Source organism: Notolepis coatsorum (genome assembly GCF_963971535.1).
Source record: "Notolepis coatsorum genome assembly, chromosome: 10".
Taxonomy (NCBI): domain Eukaryota; kingdom Metazoa; phylum Chordata; class Actinopteri; order Aulopiformes; family Paralepididae; genus Notolepis; species Notolepis coatsorum.
Genome location: NC_140174.1, coordinates 90,993,903 through 91,021,750, shown reverse-complemented (window position 1 = coordinate 91,021,750; position 27,848 = coordinate 90,993,903). Strand labels below are relative to the sequence as shown.

The following is a 27,848-nucleotide window of genomic DNA, read 5'->3' as shown; positions in this document are numbered from 1 at the left end:
CGACAGAGTACAACAACTTGCAATGGGCCTGGTCTACAAGATACACTACACGACCAAGGTACCCATGTACATGTCAAAATACTTCCCAAAGGTCAGTGAATACCACGATCACAACACCAGAGGGAGCTCCACAAATCATGTCAAACCCAGATTCGGCTCAAATAAGGGACTAAACACGTTTCGCAATTATGCCACATCAATGTGGAACGCCCTACCCAAAGCTGTAAAGGAATGTGGATCACTACCCACTTTCAAAACCTCTCTCAAGGGACACCTACGGGAGACTGCAATTCAACACTGGCCCCTGTAAATATCCTAACCCAATCATTCCAACCCCCTCCAATGTACAGTCATTTACCTAGTATGGTTTTGTCAATAGTTCAATGTACAATTGTGTTTGTTTGTACAGTGTCTCCTCCCCCCCCCCTCAATGTACAGTGTTACTTGTTTATACAGTATGCCCCCCGCCCCCCCCCCCCCCCCCAACCACCTCCAATGTAAATTACCCAGTATGGTTGTCAATATCCCAATGTACCCAACCCCCCCCACCCAACCTCCAATGTACAGTTTCTACGTCAAATGTATATACTCCCTTTTCTTGACTCCTTCTGTATCACAAACAGTACTGTATTTGCAAATCTGGTATGTCATAAATGTATAGATGTAGCAGTACTGACTATCTGTATGTCATGTATGTCATATATGTCTATATGAATTGAAAATGGGGGACCCTGATGGAAACAAGACAAACGTCTTTCTCAGGTCTGCATCCCCTTAACAATTGTATGTATTGAGCCGTACTGTATTGTACCCATTCTGCAATCTGTTAAATAAAGTTTTCATTCATTCATTCATTCATTCATTTCATTCATTCATTCAAGCACAATCTCAGGGGGCTCATACAGAACCAAGCCTTTCACTGTGATGAACCTTATTGTGTGTGACAAATAAAACAAAATCTGAAACTTGGAGAGAGGATACAATAGCACAGTTACGTTATTAGATTGATTGAACATTTTATTAACAGATTGCAGAATGGGTACAACAGTATTGCCCAGCCCGAATGCCTTTATTGAGGAACTAACATTATAGAGTAGTAACCAGTGTCGTTGCAGTAAACACACAAACTATACTAAAGTACGTGACAGAGATGAACTTACTCTGTCTTTTGGCGAGACGTGTTGTCGTGCAGATCCACTAAGTTGACCACAGCCTGTCCCAGGTGCTTGTCGAGTCCCACCTGGGCACGGTGCATCACTATGATGTGAAGTGTGCACCGCTCGGCGTTACTTTGGTGGAACAGTGGCAGGTCAAAGGACGCCTCTTCTTTCCATACCGGGGCGACACACTTCTCCACGACGGAGGTGGAAAACTTGTCTTTAGCGAGTTGGATGATGGCGTAGGCGTCGTTGGTTCCACTCTTCCCCTTGATGCGGAGATTGCGAGCCTGGTGCACCGTTACCTGGACACTGGTAGGGAACCATTGTTGGCTTTGGTCAGATAGCGACGACATGATCGTCGAGGCGTCGACGTTAAGCGTCGTCAAAAACAGACTTTTCTATCTCGGTTTTAGCTTAGAGAGACAGCTAGGGTGTAGAGAGCTTTTCCCTCAACTTTGTTTTTTCACCTTGAGTGCCTTCGCTTCGATAGATCCAGGAAACGCTGAAATCCTTGTATGTTGTAGCCGTGTTACTCACTCACTCACTCCACCGAGTCCCAAATAAATAACTTACATTACCGGTAGCTACTAGCTTCCCTATTAGTCAACGTAGGGTCATCAATTACGAATTGGTGCCTTTTTTTTTAAAGGTGTCCTTATGTTGTTTCCAACAATTTCACTGCAGGGGAAAAAGTGGTTCACTTCCTATTATTATTATTCCCACCCATAGTCTTCCTAACTCTTTCTGATTGGCTAACATTCCTGTCATTTAGCTGCATTCCGCATATGATTGGACACTCGTGATGCAAGGCGTTGCGAAATCATGGGCCGTTATCAGCCACATAATATCTGGGATATACCCTGCCAGTGCCCAGAAGAAGCACAAGTTATGATGAAGGGGCTAAATATAAAACGGATCTGACCCCAGTTAGTTGCAAGCATTGCAAGGCGAGTAGGATAATACAGACGTACACACTCATCTCATTTATTCAATAGTATGCAGCTGCAGAGCCGCAGAGCCAAAGACTAAAGTCTTTCTCTGGTCTGCATCCCCTTAACAATTGTGTGTATTGAGCTGTACTGTATTGTACCCATTCTGAAATCTGTTAATAAAGTTTTCAATCAATCAATCAATCAATCAATCGCTCTCAGGGCCGCTTGTATGCTTTCTACAACGGCGGTCGGCGATTCATTTCTGGTCATGTGACATGTACGCCCAATCGTGGGACCGCAAGTGTCTACACTGGTTAAGCTTAGGCGCTCTTTCGAAGTTGGTTAAGGTTAGAGTTTGTCTTAGAGCATGGCGATAGATTCTTTCGACAGTTAAGCAGCGCCACCCACACAATGGCTGAATTGGAGTATTGCACTGTGCGGGCACAGCTGTGAGATCCGCGCAAGGCCAGAGGATGTAGGCTACTGTATGAGTAAATTAACTAAACTTTTGCTCACACAATATCTTGAATCAATGCGTTTATTTATTTTGAACATAAATTGAAAATAAATAATAATAAAAAACAAGTAATAAACAGATTAAAAAACAAAGCAGGAGTAGGAGGATGAAGTGTAAAGTATGTATTCCTACCCCCCTGATTGATTGATTGATTGATTGATTGAAAACTTTATTAACAGATTGCAGAATGGGTACAATAAAGTACGGCTCAATACACACATCCTGTGCCAAGAACGTTTTTGCCCGCCATGCGTTGAACGCCAAGAACGACTTACACCGTTTTTGGGATCAATATATATTTTTTTCGCCATGGCATTCATAATTCATCCAGCCAACCTCCGGACTCCAGCGGGACCCTGTATGAGATTGCAACGCCTCAATACCGCCGCCTGGTGGATGGTCTGGCGAGTTACACTCTCGCCAAAACCGGAAGTGCCGATCGGTGCATCGAGGAAATCCCTCCGCCAGTGATATCTTGTTACATGGCTCCAGACAAACACTATAGTGCATTTGGATCGCTTTCTAAACTTAATAATCTATATGATTTTGGCATTTATTGCGCCATACAAACCGGAAATGGATGTAGGAGATCGGCGTCAAATAATTGGGATCTTTTTCCTCCAGTCTCATCGGCGAACGGTAAGAGGAGAGTAACGTTATTTTCAGCCCAATTGTTTATTCATTTCACTGCAAACCATCTGATCAATATATCAACCCATACTAAATAAAGCCGTTACTGACGATCAAGGAATTATAAATGACCCCCCCCCCCTTTCCTTCATGCATGATGAAGCATAATGTATACCGATCATATACATTTGATTTTTTTAATATAGCGTGTATAGGAAAGAAACGCCAATCGATAATCTATTTTATGCGTCAGGGCCTATAACTCTCGTTTTTGGAATTACTGCTATACTGTCTAAAAACATACTTATATTCTAGACGTATTAACACAACAATGTATGAATGAAAAAATATAATGTTCCCACATCCTGAACGATAATCGATGTTGAATGGGCCATAGTAATGTGAATATAGCAATACAATTTTAAAAGTTATAGCCCTGCAAAGAAGGTAAACATCTCCATAGGCTTTCAACGTGGCAGACTGGGTATATTGATGGATATAACCCATGGCGCCCAATGTGTTTTAAGGGGATGCAGACCAGAGAAAGACTTTTGTCTTGTTTACATCAGGGTCCCCCATTTTCAATTCATCATAACATATAATGACATACATGACATACAGTATTCAGTATACCTTCACACTCTATTATCTTATGCAACTCATATTCACTCCACAAATTGAAATATACATACATTGTTGAATGAACAGCCTGTTTCTTGAAGTTAGACTCTCCTCTAAATTGAACCATTTGTCGTAGAGACTTGCGGGTTGTACCATTGTACTCAGTAGGGATATCCTCTTTCATTGGTCTATATTGACCACGTCCTTAGGCCGTGCCCCCTTTTTGTATCTTTTGAACCGTTTGTCATAGACAATACAGACCCTCTGTATTGTATTGCAGGCTTCAATCTATGTTGTTTAGTCTATCTGTTCAGTACTGTTCAGTACCGATGCAAGATGCACAATTAGATCTTCTGAGAGAATTGTTGAATAGATACACAAATGTTATAGATTGTTTGATTATGACATCATACTGTGACATCACAAATGTTCTAGAATGTGCTATTATGACATCATACTGTGACATCACAAATGTTCTAGAATGTTTGATTATGACATCATACTGACATCAAAATGTTCTAGAATGATATATTATGACAGCATACTGTGACATCACAAATGTTCTAGAATGTTCTATTATGACATCATACTGTGACATCACAAATGTTCTAGAATGTTCTATTATGACATCATACTGTGACATCACAACGGAACATGTTTGAGTTCCATTTGAATAATATAAATAATATGTTTGGTAAGGCTGTCCCCGAAGCCTGTTTTTGGGATTCAAATTTCGTCAGGGTTCTTCGAACAGACGTTTGAACCTTCGTTTTTAATAAAAAAAAAAAAAAAAAAAAGACAAATAGACAAAAAATAGACAATTCCACGCGGGGAAATTGTGAAAGTGTGGGTAATGCCTGTGCACCGCCGGCCAACGGGAGAGGGTCTGTATTGTCTCTATGACAAATGGTTCAAAAGATACAAAAAGGGGGCGCGGCCTAAGGACGTGGTCAATATAGACCAATGAAAGAGGATATCCCTGGTACAACCTGCAAGTCTCTACGACAAACGGTTAAATTTAGAGGAGAGTCTAACTTCAAGAAACAGGCTGTTCATTCAACAATGTATGTATATTTCAGTTTGTGGAGTGAATATGAGTTGCATAAGATAAGAGTGTGAAGGTATATTGAATACTGTCTATCTGTATGTCATGTATGTCATTATATGTTATGATGAATTGAAAATGGGGGACCCTGATGTAAACAAGACGAAAGTCTTTCTCTGGTCTGCATCCCCTTAACAATTGTGTGTATTGAGCCATACTGTATTGTACCCATTCTGCAATCTGTTAATAAAGTTTTCAATCAATCAATCAAGGGGGTAGGAATACATACGTTTACACTTCACCCTCCTACTCCTGCTTGTTTGTTTTTTAATCTGTTTATTACTTGTTTTTTATTATTATTTATTTTCAATTTATGTTCGAAATAAATAAACGCATTCATTCAAGATATTGTGTGAGCAAAAGTAAAGTTAATTTACTCATACAGTATGTACATCCTCTGGCCTCGCGCGGATCTCACAGCTGTGCCCGCACAGTGCAATACTCCAATTCAGCCATTGGCAATTCAGCCATTGGGTGGGTGGCGCTGCTGAGCGGCCCTCACAGCGCGGCCGTCAGAGCGCGGCCCTGAGAGCGCCGCTGGCTCTGTGGCTCTGCAGCTGCATGCTTCTCTGTTTATTCTGCATCTGAATTTGTAAGGCACAGTCTGAGTTTCTTGAAAAATATATTACTGGAAAAATATCTAATATATATATATAATTTATATTTTTTTCATATATATATATATATATATATATATATATATATGAAAATATAAATAGCCCAATAGGCTATACATTTAAAATATCCCTTTTTCATATCAAGATGAGAGTTTGACACACCAAATAATAATATCCACTCAAAGGTGAGAATATGAACCTATGGTGAATTTGGTGATGGTGGTGGTGTTGTTGTTGTTGTTGTTCATGATTTGGCAGAAAGATGGTTCTTCTATTGGTCCAGGACGATAAATCAATGGATGTCTTATGTCCCTGTGATAAGTCATTTAGATCCAGGATGAAATAAACTCTTTTGTTATGTTATGTCTGACTCAAGATGTCCGCTGCTCTGGCACTGCCCAGCCTGCCACTACCAAGTCATGCAAATGCAACTGGACATTATGTTTCTTCACAAAATGGACATTGTGTGGACACAAATTATAGCCAAAACAACAAGAAGACCAATATTTTACAACTTCACATCCGCTCTGTGGGTGTCTGGAGGCTTTGTGTACATTTAGATTTTAATGCTTAGAATGAGTAGGCCAATGCACAACACCACTCAGGTTATTGTCACACATATGAGGTAAACTAAGACTGTATTGCGTTTCATTGAGAATGACCTAATGTAGTAAATGTAATGTTACATTAAATCGTTTATGAAAGAACACTGAGGGAATTGATAATACAAAAATAAATCATACTTCAGTTATTTTGCATCATTAAAAATGTGATTGTCAGTCACTCTAATATTTATGCAGTAGGCCCGCCTAATGTGTACAGTTTTAGAAGAATCAGACAATGAGAAATTAAGATGATTTCCCCGAAAGGTGAAATCTGACAAATAACATTTCACAACACATTCGGTTCACCTTGCATACGCCATTTACACATACTTAGAAAATATCAACAGAATTTCAGATTGTATGAATATTCGGTCACAGCCTGTTAGCATTTTTAATCCTTCAATACGTATGAATGATGCTTCTGACATCCAGCAGGGGGCAGTCTACATCCATGCGTACATAAACGTAATTGAGAACCCTGTTGTAATAACTGAAAACTGCTTAAAATCCATTACATTTCACAGGGTACAAGGAGGCCAATTTAATTGTCCATCTTTTTCTTCAGTTATGTTTATCAGGTATGAGGAGCTCCATATCAGTGCTGATGTGAATACATGAAAATAAACAAAAACAAAAAAAACATTTTATATTCAAAGTCTTTCTAGCTTTTTTTGAGCTCACTCAGACATTCTGTACATATACTGTACCCAACATCATCCATACACGCTCTCTCTCTCATGCTGTCACTCACTCACACACACACACACACACACACACACACACACACACACACACACACACACACACACACACACACACACACACACACGCACACAACATACAAGTGCATACATGAGCACATGCAAACAATAAGAGCGAAAGGTTCTCCACAGAGTAAATGCATATACCTGTACTGTTGAAATGGATTATCTTGGATTCCAATCCGTGCTAATAGTCGATATGCATAGGATAGATCACAAATAAATCAATAAAGCTTTCACAAGACATCCAAATTCAACATCACATGCCAATTTCAGACATAGCTTGTACAATTTAATGCGAAATGTAAAAATAACTGAGTATCTTAGTTTTGAAAATGACAATCACAAGACCTGCCATACTTCTACACTTCACAGCCCAGACTACTCTACAAAGGGAAGAGTACCAGTTTAGGATCCTAAATGCCTTTCTTTTTTTCTTTTTCTTTTTTTAAACCTCAGATGAAACGATTACGTGGAACGGAAAACACTGAAACATGACCCGCTTATATCGAATGTCTTGTCAGGGTCAAACATAGCGGGTCATGTGGACATATTGGTCACACCGTCGTTTCGCTCTTCCACAGGCCGCTCTTCATGCCCGCCGAGCCCTGGGAGTGGTCCGTGCCGCTCGTGTCTTGCTCCAGTTCCAGCACGGAGTTCTTCAGAGTGCCGTTGGGCGCGGCGGCAGTGGAGCCCGGCACCGTGACGGTGACACAGTTCAGCGGGTAGGAGCAGCGCTTGGCCTCTCGCTCCGCGGCCGCCGCCAGTTTCAAATTGTCCCTGCTGGCGCAGCGTCTCTGAGCGTCGTGCATCGCCGCCCTGCTGGCCGCGGAGGGCAGCAGGGGGAAGGGCTTACGGCTCCCGCTGCTGCCCCCGTCACTTCCCTCCGAGGGGCTCGTGGCCAGCAGGGGCTCGCCGACACGTCTCCCGTTGGCCAGCGGGCTGGCCTGGCTCTCAGAGTGGCTGTGCTGGACGCTGCCGTTCTCACTGGTGGCCTGTTTGTGAGCCGCGTGCACCGAGTTGAGGTGCTCGATACCCGTGGGTCCTAACGCCCCCATGCTGCCCCCGCCTCCGGCAGCCCTCAGGGCTTTGAGACGATAGTGACCCCTGCCCTCACCCCGGTGGTGATACTGACTACCCCCCTGTTTAGTTCTGCTGCTCACCTTCCTCCTCTGGGGATGGACGGGGGCTGCGGAGTTTATGGTGGGTAGCAGGTTATTGGTCGGCTTGGTGACGTTGTCAGTGCTGGTGCTTGTGTTGGTGCCCACGGGGGCACGCGGGGCGACGTTGTTGGGGTTGTCTTGTGCAACCTGTAGGAGGTTGGTGAGCTTGCAGGGCCCGGGGGGGCCCACGCTGCTGATGCCACTGGGGGTGGATGATGATCTCGCCGACGAGGAGTTCTGGGGCTCACCCGGGGGATGGCAGCCGATGAAGAGTTGGGATCCCTGCTCCGAGGTGGTCTGCGCGCCGCTCCCCGCTCCGGTGCAGGCCTGCGCGTAGGCGGACATGGGCTGGGAGCGGCGGCGGTACCCCGGGCAGCACGCCAGCCAGGAGGCCTGGACGTCCGCGCGGCGGAAGCAGTGGTGCGCCACCAGGAACACGCCCAACGCCGTGGCGGCCACCCCGTACAGGCAGCTGAACAACAGAGCGGGGTGGCCCACCAGCCACATGGCCATAGCCCCACAGCACCACAGGGCCAGGAAGAGAAAGTGGGTGGCCACCAGCACCAAGAACTGCACCTTCAGCGAGTACTGGTCCTCCGGGGCCAGGGCGGGGTTCATGGGGCCCACCGCCGAGTCTGTGGACAAGAGGCTGGTGCTGCCCGCTAGGGCAGGCGGACTCCCGGGCACAGGGGAGGGCAGGGAGGGTCCCGGGCACTCTTTGGCCACGCGGTGCTTCAGGCGAAACACGGTGCACAGGAAGTAGATCCACGTCACCAACACCGCCAGGCCCGCCGGGACAAAGAAAGCCCCCAGACTGGGGCGCCACACTAGCCAGCAGCTGTAAAGAGGCAATAAAGATGTCAGGGGGGTCACCGTGAGGACAAGGACACATCTGTGTATTTCAACATGTCGCACAAAAATATCCCCTTCGACGCCCCAAACAAAGGGTTACCGTGTCACAAGGTCAAAGTGCTCGAGGGTACGAGAGAGACACTCACTAGGGGCTGTTGTCGCCGTAGTTGTTGACGTTGACAGCTGCAGTGATCCCGCATATGATGAGAGGAACGCCACCGGCTATCAAGTAGAACCTAGAAAAAATACAAAGAAAGACAATTTGTAAAGCCAACTACAATATTGTGACTGTATCACAAATGAAAAGTGTGCATTTTCCTTAGTTATTCGTACTTCAGGATGCTGAGGAGGAACGTTTGGTCGCCGGCTTGTTTTTCAAAGCGTGTACGTGCGTGTGTGTTTCTGTGTTATTTCAGCCTTTTTACGTCTCTGTGTCTGTGATCTGAACACAACGGTTCCACAAGCACCCCCCCCCCCCCCCCCCCCCTCGCACCCACCCCCCGCCTAACTCCCCTGATCCGACGAGGTGTTTTGAAGGCCATTAGGCTAAAAGACTCTGTGATTTACAGCAGGGTCCTCCGTCAGTGGAGGCACTGACCCCATGCGGAGGGAGGGACGAGTGGGTGACTGGGGGGGGCGAGCGAGGTCAGCGGTACAGTGTGTGATCACAGCTCCAGGAGCGCCGGGGGGGTGGAGGGGGGATAAGAGGGAATTAACAGACAGAACGCCCCCTGTATCACCCTTCACCAATTTACGAGGTCTCCTCAACCTCCTGTCAGGCCAGGCTCGTACATTCCTCCCCAACCCCCGCTCTGAGCCCGTATAGCGTGCATCTGGCCAATGCAGCTCTGCAGTGCTTTTCTACTGTTGTAGAAAATCCCCCTGAGCTCTCTCCCCCACGCAAACAGAGAGGCTTTTGGTCGCCGGGTACAATAGTGCTCTTTCACGTGGGTACAGTTTGGGTGGCCCGGGCGTACAGAGGAACTCCCTCGTCCGTCTAAAATACTAATCTTATTGACAAGAAATGACAACGTCGTCATAGAGAGAGAGGGGGGGGGGGGAGAGAGAGGGGGGGGGGGGAGAGAGGGGGGAGGGGGGGATGAAGGTGAGCCGCGCGTCTCTCGCCCGTGAGGACATCGCTGACCTGAGCATGGGTCGCTGAGCGGGCGGGGGAGCGGGAGACTCTCCTCCCTCCGGTTGCCGTGGCATCCTCCAAACGGTCTCCTTGTAGATGACCCTGGCGCTGACCCCGATCCACAGCAGGGTGGACAGGGAGGAGTAGTGCAGGGCGATGCCCACCTGCCGCACATCACATCACACACACAGTGGGGTCAAACACACGAGCCATCACACACACACACACAACATGTGGAACATAAGGCATGATGGGACTCTGAGAGAAAGAGGGTCTTACCGCCTGGCACACCACAGGGTAGCTGGTCAGGCTAATGCCTCCTGCGTAGATGGCTGTCGTCATGGCGATGTGGAAGCAGGTGTTGAGTAGCGTGTGCCAGCTTTTTCTGGATATGTGTATCGAACTTAAAAAGGGATGGAGGGGGAAGATTATTTAGAGATGGAAAATACACTGGTGGGAAGTTGGATGAATGAATGAATGAATGAATGAAAACTTTATTAACAGATTGCAGAATGGGTACAGTGCAGTACAGCTCAATACATACAATTGTTAAGGGGATGCAGACCAGAGAAAGACTTTCGTCTTGTTTACACCAGGGTCCCCCATTTCCAATTCATCGTAACATATATGACATACATGATGAGGATCTAGTAGATTTCTTTCACACACACACACACACACACACACACACACACACACACACACACACACACACACACACACACACACACACACACACACACACACACACACAGATTACCTGTGGTGTAATATGTGTGTGATGATGATGGTGAAGAGGCATAGGAGAAGCACTGCAGTACACGTATAGACCACCGGGTGGAGTACCCTGGCCGAGGCGGCCGGGGGGTTTGGGAAGTCGGGCACCTCCTAGTGAAAAGCAAGATGGATGTAAGAATAACACGAGAAACACAACTCAACAAATCATTGCACGTGTTCTTTCACACTGTACGGCGGACTATCAGTCCATGTGTGAGGGCAGGCCCTCCAGTGGGCAGAGCTCTGGGTGTCTGACGTCTGGCTGCTCACAGGAAGAAGCCTGTTCTTTCCTCTTCCACTGTGTGTCCACGGGTTATATTCCCATCAGTGTTGCTCCAGCGTCTTAGGCAAGGGCGTAATTTTGTTTTCAATGGTGGAGGGGACACCTGAATACTTTAGACAACAAATGTTTGTTTCCGCGTCTCTGATTGGCCAGGTCATGTGACATGTACGCCCAATCGTGGGACCGCAAGTTTCTACACTGGTTAAGCTTAGGCGCTCTTTCGAAGTTGGTTAAGGTTAGAGTTTGTCTTAGAGCATGGCGATAGAACGCCTGCCCTGATTCCAAACTCTAACCTTAACCAACTGCGCCTAAGCTTAACCAGTGATAAACTAGGCGTAGTTTGCAGGCTGTTAGACCCGGAAATAGGCGCCGAACTTGCCGTCCCACGATTGGCGCACATGTCACATGACCTGGCCAATCAGAGCGCAAAACTTGAACGCGGAAACAAACATTTGTTGTCGAAAGTATAGACGCGGAGGGGACACATTTGGGGGCGTGGTCTGTTGCGTAGAGTTGTAGGTCGCGCGGGGGGGGGGTGGGGCTTTGTAGATTTAAAAAAAAATTTAATCAGTTGTGCAAGTTGTTTCTATACAATTCACTTATGACAAGTCATAACGCTGCGCGAGTCTCGGAACGTGAGAGAGGGAGATATATCGCGCTATTTATTATAATGTATAAAACAACAGCCTAGAGCAGACCTGGGCATTGTACGGCGGGATGATTCTGACCGGCCCGCGAAAGATTACATGATAATTAAAAAAAATAAAGTAAAGTAAAAAAGGCTACAAAACTGGGACACTTTTCTTTACACAGTTCAGTGACATGTCTTGTTTATTTTTGCTATAAGATGATGTGATGTCTTTAGAAAGCTAAGAAAATCCTTGTTTCAATAGTATATGAAACTCAAAATGCCCTTTGTTATTAATGTTTCACATTTTGTTTATCATTTTGGAAATAAATTCTATTTGAATAAATTATATTTTTGAAAGCTAACCTCACCTTTTAATTGCCAAATAATAACATACACTCTTACCAGGGGTCAAAACAATGCCATTTACTGCTTTTTATATAGAAATAAAATGTATATTATGCATAATTGAGTTTGGAATTTTGGCCCGGCCCTCCAACATATTTTCAGTTGCTCATTCGGCCCCCTGGGAAAAATAATTGCCCACCCCTGGCCTAGAGGCTTTTAAATACGAGGTCATAGACAGATATTTCACAGACACCAAGCAATGCTGTTGCATTTCATGGCAATCACACAGACCATCGTTCACAGTTTCACACCAAACTTTAAGGGGGGGGTGCTATTGAGCACACCTGACGACATGGCTATTGTTATGCAAAGACCGCTGTGGTAGGCACTTAGCGCGCGCACACAGAAATGCGATTCGTCCCGCCTCGCCGGGTGGCCTGTAACTGTTCCGCAACTGTAAGTTACTTCCGGGGTAGGCCTGATTGGCCCCGACAGGCACGTGACGCGCAACTTTCTCTGCCGCGCGGCACGCTCCGCGGAGCGGAGCGGCAGAGCTTGCGAGATTATGTAACCGCCCTAATCCGCCATGATTTTCATTCGGCGCTTCAGCTCACCTGGCAGAGCAGCGGTCCTGCGGTCCTGCGGTCCGTTGTTGACGAGTTCAAATCCCATCAAATTTTTTATTTTTTTAACGTGATTTTTTTTTTAACGTGTATTCTTTCGCCGGTTAAGGTTAGGCATGGTTAAGGTTAAGGTTAAGGTTAGGCATTGTTTCGGAGTTGGTTAAGGTTAGAACGGTTAAGTTTAGGCGCTGTTAAGGAGCTGGTTAAGGTTAGAGTTTGTCTTAGAGAATGGCAATATTCTTTCTATGGTTAAGGTTAGGCATGGTTAAGGTTAAGGTTAAGGTTAGGCATTGTTTCGGAGTTGGTTAAGGTTAGAACGGTTAAGTTTAGGCGCTGTTAAGGAGCTGGTTAAGGTTAGAGTTTGTGTTAGAGAATGGCAATAGACAGCCTATTTCCGCGCGACAGCTCTCAGCAGCCTCGTTGCGCGTCCTGAGTTTGCCGCGTCACGTGCCTGTCGGGGCCAATCAGGCCTACCCCGGAAGTAACTTACAGTTGCGGAACGGGTACAGGCCGCCGGGTGCTCACCTGGCTACCTTTCGTTGCATGACAATGGCTCAGTCACGTCGTCAGAGACCTGAGCTCAGAGATGGAACAAGCAGCCGTTTTCTGTGTGGTCCACTCCTAGTGCAGCGGCGCGTCACGTTTATTATCGTGTAACATTGTTTTGGACTGTAAAAACGTGCAGGGGACAATAACTGCCTTCTGAAAACATCTAGGGACATGTCTCCGGCCGTGTCCCCCCCCATAATTACGCCCCTAGTCTTAGGTATCATATTACAATTTACAATCAGTTCAGACACGGGCGTAGGTTTGGTTTCAGCATTGGGGGGGGGGGGGGGGGGGCATTTTAAGGGGATTTGGGGGACCTGCCCCTGGAAACTTTAAGTGTCAAACACTTCATTTGCTGCATTCTGGTGCACTTTTAAGCACCAATTTGTGCCTTTTCTGCCTCAATTCTTGGTGGAAATAGCTTGACAACATTCAGGTAACCGCTGACACAAATATAATGGAATATAATGCAGTAAGGCTCTCTCTCATTCATTAGCTAAATGTTTTGAGGGGGAGAGATGTACTTCTTCTCAATACTGAGGGGGACATGTCCCCTGCAAGGCAAGCCCCCCTAAACCTACTCCTATGAGTTTTTAACCATTGCAACTCTTTACACCTTCTCCACTCAGAGAGAGAGAGAGAGAGAGAGAGAGACAGAGAGAGTGAGAGAGAGAGTGAGAGAGAGAGACAGAGAGCGAGAGAGAGAGAGAGAGAGAGAGAGAGAGAGACACAGAGAGACACAGAGAGAGAGAGAGACAGACAGACAGACAGACAGACAGACAGACAGACAGACAGACAGACAGACAGACAGACAGACAGACAGACAGACAGACAGAGAGACAGAGAGAGAGAGAGACATTACTGTAACAGAGTACGAGAGCCCTACCTGTAGCACGGCGTAGTTGCCCAGCAGGGAGCAGCGCAGCGTGGAGGTGCTGCTGTCGCTGTGGACCAGATGACAGCCCTCCTGGCTCCAGCCCCCGTGGCTCTCCAGGGCCCGCAGCCTCCACTGGGCTGCCACTGGGTCGTTGCCAGGGGACAAATGGCGCAGTGACACCCAGATGGCCTCCGAGTGGTTCCACATGCTGCAGCCGTCTGTCACAGAGGAGAGGGAAGTGATCGAGTATTATTTTGAAACTATATTATTGATCGACTACGAGAACTTAACCCTTTCACTACCACACTACAGAAGGTTAACCCTTTCACTACCACACTACAGACGGTTCACTAACACACTACAGACGGTTAACCGTCTGTAGTGTGGAAGTGAAAGGGTTAACCCATTGTCATGTGGCAGTGAAAGGGTTAACCTTCTGTATTGTCGCAGTGAAAGGGTTAACCCTTTGGTAGTAGTGTGGTAGTGAAAGGGACGCCGGGCTAAACATTCAGCGGTGTGTGGATAATATCCGTTCACTTTCGTTCCGAATAGAGAGCTCGGTTTTCCCTCCTTACCCAGGCCGACGAAGATGACAGGGGTGTTGACGCTGCGTCTGCGAGAGTGTTCCCCCGCCACGCTGGAGTTTCCAGAGAGGGGGAAGAAGCTGCCCGTCCGGAACGCCACAAACTGCAGCTTACAGTCTGCCGGAGCGTCGGGCGGGAAGAGGGAGGCCGGGAGCGTCACAGAGGCCAGGGCCACGGAATTCTGGAGAGAAACAGATCAGAGAGACTGTAATACGTACTGTAATACACCAATAATGCACCTTGATGGACTTGAGTACATGTAGAGTACGCCAGGGGTGCAGAAGTGGAGTGGAGGGGTGGGTTAAGTCAAAGCTGAGGGTCTGAGGGTTAAGTCAAAACGAACTAATTATTGCAAGTTTGCATTGTGTTTTTGAAGGGATCAACAGAAAGGGTCTCGACAAATGCCGGTGGGGAGAAAACACAAGCCGCTGCTGAAATACAGTATAGAATTACCCTTTTGTCACCGAAGTGTCCTTTCCTTTGACATGACATGGTTAACAGTGATGGTAATGTGTTCATCGAGCTTCCCCAGGAAACCACAGAAGAAGGCGCCATTACTGGAAATGGAGGATTTGAAAGGAGACTTCGGAGAGAAAAGGGTAATTTTATACTGTGTTTTAGCATTGGCCCCACCGGCCTTTGTCAAGACTCTTTGTCAAGCTTTCTGTTGATCCCATTGAAAACACTGCAAACTTGCAATAATAAATACTTAGCTTGTCAATAGAGCTAGCACTGCCTGCACTCTGTAATCACGCGCTTACCCACTTTCAAAAATAGCACAGTAGTTAATGAATGATCCATGATGTGACATCTGCCACACGGGAACTTCATCACAACGCTGGGTGTTGTGGATGAGCTACTCACTACTCTCACTACTCACCTTCAGGGGGAAGTTATTCAGGCAGGTGTTATGGGTGTTGTGGATGAGCTACTCACTACTCACTACTCACCTTCAGGGGGAAGTTATTCAGGCAGGTGTTATGGGTGTTGTGGATGAGCTACTCACTACTCACTACTCGCCTTCAGGGGGGAGTTATTCAGGGAGGTGTTATGGGTGTTGTGGATGAGCTCAGGGGAAGGTCCACTCACTACTCACCTTCAGGGGGAAGTTATTCAGGGAGGTGTTATGGGTGTTGTGGATGAGCTCAGGGGAAGGTCCACTCACTACTCACCTTCAGGGGGAAGTTATTCAGGGAGGTGTTATGGGTGTTGTGGATGAGCTCAGGGGAAGGTCCACTCACTACTCACCTTCAGGGGGAAATTATTCAGGGAGGTGTTATGGGTGCCGGTGGTGCAGCGGAACCGGAGCGGTTGTTCGTAGACGTCTTCTGGCGCATCCATGCCCAGGTTCCCCGTCAGGACTTCACGCCGCTGGTAGACCGTGCAGGTGATGCCGGTGAAGTGGGCCGGTCGAATCAGATGGGCCTCCATCACGATGTTCCTGGAGGTCTGTCAATAGCAGTTGGATTTACTTTTAAAAGGGGGCAATTTTCTTTTCTTTGTAATGGTTTACTTAAAGGTGCTGTAAGTGGTATTTCTTAGTTTGTTAAAATAAATGGTCTACATGTTAAAATAATAGCTCTACACTCATTCACAGCCATCACTGATATAGAGTGTCTGGTCTGTAACATGGGTCTCCCAGTCCCTCTGATTAGTTTGTATTTTATTTTATTATTATTTTTTAAACAAACACATAAACAAACATGACAACACAAGATTAGATATACAAGCATTAATTAACAGTGCACATCCAATGAAATCACCATTTAGATAAATGTCTTATACAAGATATGCCCCTAATACCTGCTATCTAATACCCTACACACATATGCTCTTGCTCGCACCCCCCCCCCCCCCGGACCCCCCATTGGATAATCCATCCATTATCATTCGCTCCTAACCAGACACCACCATTATATGCTAGCTTTTATTCTCTCCACCACTTCTAACCACATTGTCATTTTGGATTCATTGAGACCCAAAATTCTTGCTGTAGATATTTCTAGATAAATCACATCGAGATATGTAAGAATCCAGACCTTCCGGCACATTTTTTCCGGTTGAAACCATCGTGATGCTATCAGCTTTTTAGCCACTGTGATACCAGATAAAACCAATCTCTTTAGCTGTATAGATACTGCATACTCAAAAACATCATTCAGCAGTAATACAGAGGGGTGTACAGGTATATTCAGAGTTAAGAGATTTGATAATTGCTGGGTCACTTCTTTCCAGAATATCTTAACTGGTGGGCAGTCCCAGTGCATGTGCATAAATGTCCCCTCGTCCCCATTTGTACATAAGGAAATAAAATAAATAAATGCAGGACCTCTTTAGGGGGTCTTTATTCGGCATGCAACGAACTGGACATGCAATTGGAGCGGCACACACACACCGGGATACACAAACACACACATGCATTGTCTTTTTCTCAGTCGCCGATGCGATTGAGTCTCTGCACTTGACCCATCCCGTCGTCCTTCCCCCCATGGGCAGCCGGGAGCAGATAGGGCGTCAACGTGAGCCGTGCCCCGGGGACCAATCCAAGTGCTCCCGCCCGTCTTCGTCAAGGACGCCACAGCGTTAGCGATCTGTTGTTGTGCATGTTTTTCCATTGGGTTTTATCTTATCGGGGGGGGAAACCCTTGCGAGCACGGGGAGAACATGCAAACTCCACACAGAAAGGCCTGGGAGATACCCCACCTGGGTACCTGGCATCATGGAAACCTGGTCCCCAAGCGGGAATCGAAACCTGGACCTTCTTGCTGTGAGGCGACAGTGTTAACCACTACACCACCGTGCCAGCATTTGGAGTCTTGTTTAAGACCCATTCTGTTCAGTCTTATAGGAGTCAAGTATGTCCTATGAATATAGTTAAGATTGATTTGTTGATGGTCCGGGTTCCTTGATGCAAGTCGAACATTTGCCCAGGCTTCTTGCCAATCAAAATCTTTTTCCAGGTCTGGTATATCCCTCCTCCAGACTGAGTCTAGGTGGAGGGTTTCATACGAGGACGTTAGTAATTGATGATAAAAATCTGATACAAAACCTCTCGATGTCTCTCTTTCATAGAAGAATTTGTGGTATCTGTGGTGTACAATTGGTATCCTTAATGGAACACCGTGAGCCTTCAAACATAACAATAACTGTGCGTAAAAATAATATGTGGAACCGGTGAGATACATTTTTTTGTGTATTTCATCATAACTACAAACACCCTGTTTGTTGAAAACATCTCCTAATGTGTGTATGTCTTGCTTTTCCCATCTAGGGAATCTTATAGGTCGTTTCCCAATCAGGAGTGCATTGTTATTGAATAAGGGAGTATGATTATGCCATTTATGTGGGTTAGAATATTTTTTTTGTGTTTCACGCCATATCCGGATCGCATGAGTAATTATGGGGCCAAATTTCAGTTCGCATTGCTTAATTGATAATTTGGTATATACTATATCCTGCAGTCTATGTGGTGCTACTATATTTACTTTTAAATTTCTCCAGGATACAGATGCTTGGGGATCAAACCAGGTTGTCAGTGGTCTTAAAGTGTACGCCTTAAAATAGTGGAAAAAATCTGGAAATGCCATACCTCCGTCGGCTTTGTTTCTCTGTGCGGTGGATCTTTTTATACGTGGTGGTTTTGTTATTCCAAATAAATTTGTATGCGGAAGAGTGTAATTTTTTCCAGTAACCATCTGGAGGGGGTAACGGTAGCATTGAGCTGATGAAGTTAATTCTAGGTAAGACATCCATCTTAACTATTGAAACCCGTGCCTGTACTGAGTTTTAAAGTTTTGACCACCTGTCAAAGTCGTATTTTATTTTATTTTGGATTTCTATGTAATTGTGCTTCACCGTTTGGCTTATGGTAGGGAATATTTCAACTCCCAAACATCTAAAGTGTTTAACCATTGGTATTTCTTTTGGAAGGCGTATATTTTTTGCAGGGGCGTTAAGTGGAAGGAAAGCCGACTTTGGCCAATTTATCTTAAATCCCGATAGGTCGCCAAAGTCATCAATCAACTTGAGAAGATGAGGCATTGCGGTGTTAGGGTTTTGCATGAACAGTATTACGTCATCCGCATATAAACTAATTTTGTGTTGTGTGCCCTTGATTACGATTGGTTCTATGAATTGGGATTGTCTTATATATTGTGCCAAAGGTTCTAATGATAAATCGAATAGTCCGGGACTAAGAGGGCAACCCTGTCTAGAAGAGCGTGATACCGGAAAGATTTCGGAGGTGATTATACCTGTTGTAATCATGGCCGATGGGTCTTTGTATAATACTTTAATCATATCAATGAATCCTTTTCCTAACCCCATCCTTTCTAATACTGCCCATAAATACGACCATTCCAACCTATCAAAAGCTTTCATTGCATCCAGGGACAGCATCGCCTTAGGTGTGGTGTCGTCCTTGTTAGCATCTAGTACGTGTAGTAATCGTCTTATGTTATCGGTGATCAAGCGGCCTCTTATGAAGCCAGTTTGGTCCGGATGAACTAAAGACGTCATATGCTTTTGTAATCTGATGGCTAATACCTTAGAGTACAGTTTGATATCGGTTCCCAGGAGGCTTAAGGGTCTATAACTACCGCACTCGGTGGGGTCTTTGTCTTTTTTAAGGAGGACTGTTATGAGTGCAATATTGTCGTGTTTATGGAAGTTCCCCTCATTGACTGAGTATAAAATCATATTTAGTAATAAGGGTCCAATTATGTCCCAACAAGAAAGGTACATTTCTGGTGGGATACCGTCTCTTCCAGGAGCCCTACCACTTTGCATTTCAAATATGGCCTCCCTAAGTTCATCTAGTGTGATCGGTGTTTCTAACTGTTTAGCGTCATCCTCTGAAAGTTTAGGGAGGTTAATTTGATTAAGATATGTATCCATTTTGTTTTGATCGAAGGTCGTTTCTGATTTGTACAAGTTGGAGTAGAATTCTTTGAATGTCGCGTTTATTTCTTTAGGTTCTGTAACAAGTCCTTGCTGTGCTATTTTCCTATTCTTGTGTATAATCTTAGCTATGGTTATCCGACCATCTGCATCAGACCATACTCCCTTCAATTCAATATTCAATTTCCGTTTCACGACTATAGCAACTCCACGGGTTCTCGTTCCAAAGGAAGAGTGACTAATGTTATGGTACGTGTTGTCCGCTAACGTAGCTTTGTCTCCCACTAAAATGTGCGTTTCGCTTAAGAGAGCCACATCAACCTGTTTGTTTTTCATCAATGTGAGCACGCTTTTGCGTTTATGTTGATTATTTATTCCCCCAGTGTTCCAGATCATAATATTCAAACTAGCCATAATCTATACATATTGTTTTGTATTTGTTGGTAATACTTCTGGAGTGCGAATTCACAATGGATTTACATCCCACTGTTGAGGTCCCGTTGAGAGCCGAGCATAAAAACATACATATATACAAATAAACCCCTGATCCCCCCTCCCTTACAGAGCCGTACAAGGTACCTATTTGATACCTCCTTCGCGTACAACTTCTTCCTTTCCTGCACCTCCGGTCAGCCCAGAATGAGCAATTTATCCTAAGCTTTCCTATGTATACCATAGAATCTATACTTTTAATTCTAATTTAATAGAATGTCACCTGTAGCCAAGCCACTCTCCCGTTAATGTAATTAAACAAAATGAAAAATATAGCTCAATTTGTATACTAATTTTTTTTTTTTTTAAACCTTCTACTACCATGTATTGGTTAGAACATTTCAGAATAAAGAAATAAAGAATAAGAATTAATGATGTTTAGAATTAGATATCGAAACCCATAAAATCAGGGAATAACTACTTAATTTTTTTTTTAAATAACTTTGCATGTTTACACATCTAAATGACAAGGAGATTTTTAAATACTTGTATGCAGATCGTCCCCCGTCATGAGTGATCATTGATCTGTTATGGTGGTCGTTGTTCTTCACATCTATTTCATGACCAAGTCTCATACCGTTATTATTTTCCGGGGCCATCATTGAAAAAGGCATTGTGTTCCAGAATGCTGTCAGCCGCTCATGACTTATACTTACTTAGAAAATAATTATTATTAAGTATCTAGGTGTTAACACTTTCACTGCCACACACGAGATATCTCGGGTTTCCGATAGTTATGTTGAAAGCCACTCACGAGATTTCTCGGATTTTTTTAATTTTTTTTTTATATTTATCATATTGCATCACGCGAGCCTACCCGAGTATACCCGAGCACCGCCGGCGATCAGATGTGGAAAAAAGCGCCCCCTATCGTCTCCCAGATGACATAAGGGATTTTGGAATGGACTCAATGAAAATGGATGGGGGAAAAAATCCTGTACTCCACATTTTCCAGTCCACTGATGCAGCCGGGGTTACCACAGTTCATTCTGGAGCCTCTCAGCCCTGCGGAATCATGTACTGTGCTGTACACACGTTGGATCCATACATTTATCGATTTTTTCGAATGGTGATCAGGAATTGGAATATACCAGTTGGATACCATCTGATGTCAGGTAAGGAATCTATGTTATCAGTGTTAGGATAATCAGACAAATTTTGATGAAGATATAGGCTGTTTTGTGAAATGGGCTCTTTCGGTTTCACTGTAAAAGTCCAAGAGGAAATGAACACGGCGATTATCCGTACGCGGCTCGAATGTGCTTGCGTGCACGTATAATATTGATCATCTAGCGTTTATTTGAAAACGATTCATAAATAGGCCGACGAATATCAACGTTCTGGAATATTCCAGTAAAAGACGATTATCATAGAATGGTCTAGTGAACTGTTTTTTACCTCAAAACGGATGCTTTTCAAAAGGCTCTCAAACGGAAATGAAGCGATAAAAAACCAATCTGCCTTGACAGCACTGACTGGAAAAGGATTCTTTGATAAGCGACGGGCAGATTAGACACATAGCCATAATTTAAAACATAGATTAGGCGATATTAAGAGTAACATTGGTGCCGATGGTGGCATTGAAGCGATACCTCTGGCGCCACCTCGTGGCATTCAAAGTGTTAAAGGAACATGCCAACTCTTTGGGAAATTAGCTTATTTACCATCTACCCTGGAGTTAGACAAGCAGATACATAACCTTTTCTTCTCTGTGCATTAGGCTTAGAGAACAACAGCCGCACCGTTAGCCTATCTTAGCGTCATTCACTGGAAGTAGGTGTGCCAGTGTAGCCTAGTTCCTAACAGTGTCGAAATACACTCCAAATACAACTCCAAAACTTTCCTGTAAACATGTTGTGACCTGTGTATTTACCATGTGGAGAAAGAATTAGAAAAAAAATAATTATCCATTTTCGTTTTCTAAGCAGATACTGTATATTTTGCCGAACCACTGCTGCCTGGGCGCAGTGATTTCATCACCTCAAAAGCCATTTTTTTTAAACAAGAGTATATATCTGCTTAGAAAACAAAAATGTCAAATTTCTTTATTTGTATTTCTCTAAGTGGTAAATACACAGGTCACAACATGTTTACAGGAAAGTTTTGGAGTTGTATTTGGAGTGTATTGGGGGTGACTGTTGGGAACTAGGCTACACTGGCACACCTACTTCCAGTGAATGAAGCTAAGCTAGGCTAACGGTGTGGCTGTTCCCTAAGCCTAATGCACAGAGAAGAAAATGGTATGTATCTGCTTGTCTAACTCCAGGGTAGATGGCAAATAAGCCAATTTCCCCAAAAGTTGGTGTGTTCCTTTAATGAGGAACTATATGTTTACAAACTGTTAATTAACCATCAGTTACTCATGTCTGGGAAATAAAGCTTCCGGTACTTTGTTTCCCAATGACACATTCAAGTTACCGTCCGCTTGACTTTAACATTTACATTTTCTACCTGCGCACCTCTGACTCTAGTTAAGTAACATGTGTTTCTAGGTATGGGAGAGTCGCTGCAAATATAACACATTTACAGTGCTAACGCACATGTTTCCTCTTGCTACGTAAATGTCATCATGGTGTTTTATCAACTCGTTTATGATAGCAGACTTTTCCCATGTAGGTAAAACCATCTCTGAGTAAAAGAGTAAAAGATGTTACAACTCCCTACTTAACACTTTCAGCGCCAGAGGTTGCTGTGGGCCGTGTGGTAAGAATGCCAGCGCTTTAAAGAATAGGGATACATGGCGGTGTTTGCAGGGCTGAAACTATATTAAATATCATAGCTATGGATATAACACTATTGCCCATTTGACATCGAGTATCTATCGTTCAATTTGTGAAAAATAAATAATTTTCATCCATACATTCCCGTTTTATACCATGGTGAATATGAATATAGTTTTAGAGTACTTCTGTCTAATCCCAGGAAACACCGCTATGTAGCGTTTAGTGCATTTCACTAGAAACCATGGCGTTCCTCACCTGGATCAACAATCAATCTGAAATCAACACTATATTATCGGTATTATGTTTCATCATGAATGCATGAAAGGGTGGGGGTTTCTATGCTTCGATCGTCACCAACGGAATACGTTACACACACACATTACACACATATGTTAGGATCGCGGGAAGGGATTATTCGATCAATGCAAGATTGATACCATATAGCCCTTACCTTGACTAGGATGAGCTCCAAAAAGAATATTCCAATTATCTGATCGCCATTCCAAGTATTGATGTCGATCGTGTTGCCAACATAATCCACCAAAGAACATGAACCAGGAGTGCTTGATTATCCTCAATCCATGTGTTATAACCGCTCGCCATGCCCGACTAGGAAAACCCGGACCAGACTTTTTAGATCGACAGCCCAAGCCAGAGAGTTTCCAAGGATGTGCAATACCGGCGGCAAGACGGCAGGCGGCGGTATTGGACCTTTGCGATCTCAGACTCATTCCCTATGGTACCACAGCCTTCCTGGATGATTTATGAATGGAAATAGCGAATAAAACAAATAACGATCAAATAACGAGTATACTCGTTGTTGGCGGTGAAAGATATCGGTGTTTTTCAATGTATGTGATGTATAGATTGGGGGGAGATGACATCATCTAACGGTGCCAGGTCAGAGAGGTAGCTGTGCCTGGTGACGGTGGAGGAAGCGGTTTAGAGGCAAGAGGCAGTCAGTGTTAGCAGCGAGCAGGGTGTTTGCATTCCATCAGAACACAACAACTGATAAGAGCCGCCGCAGGCACAATGGTCAGAGAGAGAGGTTTGACAGTAATGAAACGGCAGTTTGATGTGTGTTAAAGGTTAAAAACCGTTGCCATGACAGCGCGTCACATGACAACCAGAAGAGAGGCCGGGCCTGTCGTTGCTATGGCGAGAATATAGAAAAGTGAGTTCTGTGCCGTTAGAGGCTCTGCTTGGCATCACACTGCACTATCTCGCGTACGTGCACGCGTACTGAATAAATTCCACAAATGTACCTCTAATACCAGTATTAGTCTGACCACACCCCTCATCAGCTTACCTTCATAAGCAGGTGTGTGGTCACCTGCTCTCCTCCTTCTCGCTTTCACCACAAGGAATAAGTGCCTCGGTAGATCCCCACACTTGACACCATGATGGAAGAAATTGGATTAGGAACAGCTTTGGGAAACAAGGATACGTTGACATCATATCTTTATTTTCTCTCTCACTATTTTTCGAGAAAATACTGCGATATTGTCTTCGTACTGGAGTGTCTAGAAGATGATGATCATTCTAAAAACCCTCCACCGGCTTTTCGTATTGGGAGCACGCCGCTGCATGCTTCTCAACTGCAGTTCCTTGCTGTGTTTGTTGGGGTGAAACCTGTCAGGCCACAGCTGAACTGTCGGACATGCCGCTGTTGTGAGAAGCGGTGCGTTCCAGGTTGGGTGAGTAGTGTTTGCTGGCAGGCTCCACTTGTCTGTTAGTGCTATGGGGGCTACTTGACAATGTTTATGGAAACCGGCCCCAGGCTAGGGTCCTTTGTTCAGCCACCTAGGCGACAGGAGACCTTGGTCTGAAGACCATTATAGTTTTAACTAGTGGGCCGCGACCATTGACACTGGTGATCCCTGTGTGTTTTGGACGAGTGGATTCTCTCTGTCACCGTGTTAAGGCCCCATCTTTCATATCCAAATGAGAGTATTCCTTCACGAGGGGATATGTGCATGAATGTGCGGTAGCGGCAGATTCATGTTCAAAGTCAGCTACACAGGCCAGTTGGTATTGTGCTGATTCCGTCGGGTGTGGTAAAATCACCGTTGTGAAGCGGTGTTGACATCTTGTTTTCTCTTTTCTCTTAAAAAGTGAGGAGAGGTTCAGAACGGCGGCCTGTCTGGGTGAGTGTTATGTCATTGTTACATGTTCATAGCTTGCGACCAGACCTCATAACACGTCTTCTGGTTTTACTTTGCTAAATGTATTGTGAATAACGGTGTTTTTCCCAAAACGTGTGTTGCTACAATGCATTTAGGATACGTTGCGGGTTATGTGTGAGCTGTTTTTGTCACTGGCAGTTAGCTTCTCCGTGCAAATCGGGATGTAATGATCTGGTTGTTGTGTGAGAAACATCATGGTGTTTATATGTACCGTGTACTCACAACTAAGGTAACTAACCTATGAAGCTATGCTTGGTGACAAGTGAGTAAAAGAATGTTCTTTCTCAGACTGTGATGACAATGAACAGTGTGTTCACATATTAACAGGTTTTCCTGTTTTAACTGGCCGTATTGAGGGTAAAATAGGAGGATTGTGTTTTCCCCCCCGGTTCCCTGGGGACTTTTTCATCCTCCTATCAGACATGTTTGTGCACTATTTGTGTCTTTTGTGTGGTAGGGATGCGATGTAACTCTTAGCTTGATTGCTGAGGTTGTGCTAAATCTGCTGGAGAGACTTATTTTCCTAAAAAAAAGAAAATGGTTTGGTTGCTGTCATGTGTGCTTAGCAAGGCCTGTGGCCGATACTAATCGAGAATGATGTATTCTCTCATTGTGAAAAAAACTGCGTTCCTCTGTTGAGTGTTTTTGCCATTTTTTGTAGGTGATGATGGGTTGTGTGTGTCATGTGACCTACAACTGGGTTGGACTGGCCACAGAAGCACATGTGTATGTTGGACCGGGGCTCTTAGAGCCCTCTCTATTCTGTGTTTTTCCTTAGTAAAAATCAGATAGCAGGTTAGCTCATGCGCTGTGTGGAGCTGTAAAACGCTTCATAGAGTTGACTATGACTGTGTCATATTCTCTTTTTGTCATTACATCGTATCATGGGTGTGGGGTCGTAAAGGGGTGAACTGGTAACCTTTCCTCTCCCCATTGTTTCTGTCGGTCAGGGGTACACCCCCTGTCCTTCAAGGTTCCCGTCACGTGGCGGTTCGGCACGTTACAGGGGGGGGGGGGGGGGGGGAGGGAGTTCCTGGTCCCACGGCCTGGTATATTGGGCGTGTGCACCGCAGGAATTCCCCCGCCATAGAGTACGTCACCGTGCGCGTCTCTGTTGGTAGGACTTCCGTGTGCTGTTCAGGTCCATGTGATGGATCTGTTTTCAGGGGGGGTGGTCAGGGCTCCTCCTCACCAAGCGCCTATTCAGGCCTTCTGTGAGTTCGGACTCCTTCTTCCATGTGAGGAAGCCTCCATCAGAGTACAGAGCCTTCCTCCTCAGATTGTCAAAGTGAGTGGACCCTCTAGAAGGGTCCTTTTCTATTGTGTGTGTATTCGATTCAATTCGTTTATTGAGTGTGTATGGGTTCAGTGCCTCTTCCCCGGAGAGCCCTAAAACCATTTTTACATGGCTCAAGGTGCAATATATTCTTTTCAATCTGTACAGCTCGCGTGGGAAGTCTCTCTGGGGATCCCCGTCTCCTTCCTATGGGAGGGTGGTGGGATGTAAAAATGTGAACATTTTTTACCCCGGCTGTGTAGACTGGGATACATACTGTTGATGCTTCCTTCTTTTCTATTCCAGAAGTGTTGGAGTTAGGGAGTGTCACACCCCTCTTGTCGTTCCCCTGGGCGCCTTGGGGATTCAATGACAGGTCTAAATAGCCTGTTCATTGATGGGGGTGTGTCCCGACGCACGTATAGTGCTAGCTCGCTGTAAACAGGCGATTGACTGGCACGCCTTGGTTGCTTGTGGTTGAAACAGCGTTTTTATAAAGCAACTGAGATGGGGGTTTTTCCTCTTCCGACGACCACATCCCATGACCTGGGTGGGTTGTCGACGGATTCTCGTTCATGTCTGGGGGATGATGACGGAATGGATCTGAACATATGTGGAGGGGTCTCACGCCCTTGGGGTGGGCCACCAGGCGCAGTTCGCCCGAACGTCTGGGTGGCGCCTTCTTTTCATGTTAAGATCGACACGCATATCTGCCCTTCTCCTGGAGTAGGCATGTCGGCGTGGTTAGGGCACGGGACTGGTTCTGGTCACGCTGGTCCAGGTCAGTTGAACCCGTTGTCCGCCGGGGATGCAGATCTGCTGTTCTGGTACCCTGAGGGACTTGGGCTTTTTTCAGGGGGAAAAATGCCAGGTCGGTCTGGGTGTCACAGGGTTAAGCGCTATGGAGACCCTGGTTGGGTATGTTTTTACTCAGCACTGTCGTAATGGCTTACAGCCATGCCATTCTGTACACGCTCGATCTCGTCGGATCTCGGCCGCTACACAGGTTGGTCCTGGTTAGTACTTGGTTGGGAGACCGCCTGGGAATACCAAGTACGGTGTGCTTAGGGGCTGGTTCTCTATTATTTTTCGCTCCTCTCTCACGCATGGCGAAGAGGGGCCTGTGGGGGTGGTTTTTTGACCTCCTCTGGTGACCCTGTGCTTCCCGTACCGCCAGGCCCGGTCCGAAGTGATGTTTGCGACCCGTAGGCCTGGGTTAACCCTTTTTTGAAAACTGAAACACTTGTACTGCGGTATAGCCGGTGTATACCCGCAGGTGTGTTTTGGAGTTTTTTCTTGAGGGGTTATAGGAACAACCACCGCATTGGGTAACACCGAGGTGGTTGATTCCCTGGTGTGTTGGAGCAGTGTCAACTCCCGGGTTCAACATGGACGGTCGCATTTTACGTAGCTCCCGTAACCAACGCAACAGAGCAACGACAAAAAAGTACTTTGCGCATTTTCTACTTTCCCTCCTGTGGATTATGGATTTGTACCTGAATTCA

The 27,848-nt window shown here is 45.3% G+C and overlaps 2 protein-coding genes across 3 annotated transcripts in view; both read right to left on the bottom strand.

The window, feature by feature from the left end:
• The window catches only part of rab11fip1a (RAB11 family interacting protein 1 (class I) a), a 43,365-nt gene extending 41,532 nt beyond the window's left edge, over positions 1-1,833 (bottom strand). For both annotated transcript variants that reach the window (XM_084323803.1, XM_084323804.1), the window contains exon 1: positions 1,161-1,833. In XM_084323803.1, coding sequence (XP_084179929.1) covers positions 1,161-1,513 — 353 coding nt within the window. In that variant the 5' untranslated portion in view covers positions 1,514-1,833. The remainder of the gene's footprint in view (positions 1-1,160) is intronic.
• A 4,336-nt stretch (positions 1,834-6,169) lies between these two features.
• The window catches only part of adgra2 (adhesion G protein-coupled receptor A2), a 174,763-nt gene continuing 153,084 nt past the window's right edge, over positions 6,170-27,848 (bottom strand). Inside the window, exons 12-19 of the mRNA XM_084322572.1 lie at positions 16,016-16,216; positions 14,759-14,948; positions 14,193-14,401; positions 10,859-10,986; positions 10,378-10,501; positions 10,108-10,262; positions 9,110-9,199; positions 6,170-8,949 (exon numbers count right to left, since the gene is read on the bottom strand). Coding sequence (XP_084178698.1) covers positions 7,506-8,949; positions 9,110-9,199; positions 10,108-10,262; positions 10,378-10,501; positions 10,859-10,986; positions 14,193-14,401; positions 14,759-14,948; positions 16,016-16,216 — 2,541 coding nt within the window. The 3' untranslated portion in view covers positions 6,170-7,505. The remainder of the gene's footprint in view (positions 8,950-9,109; positions 9,200-10,107; positions 10,263-10,377; positions 10,502-10,858; positions 10,987-14,192; positions 14,402-14,758; positions 14,949-16,015; positions 16,217-27,848) is intronic.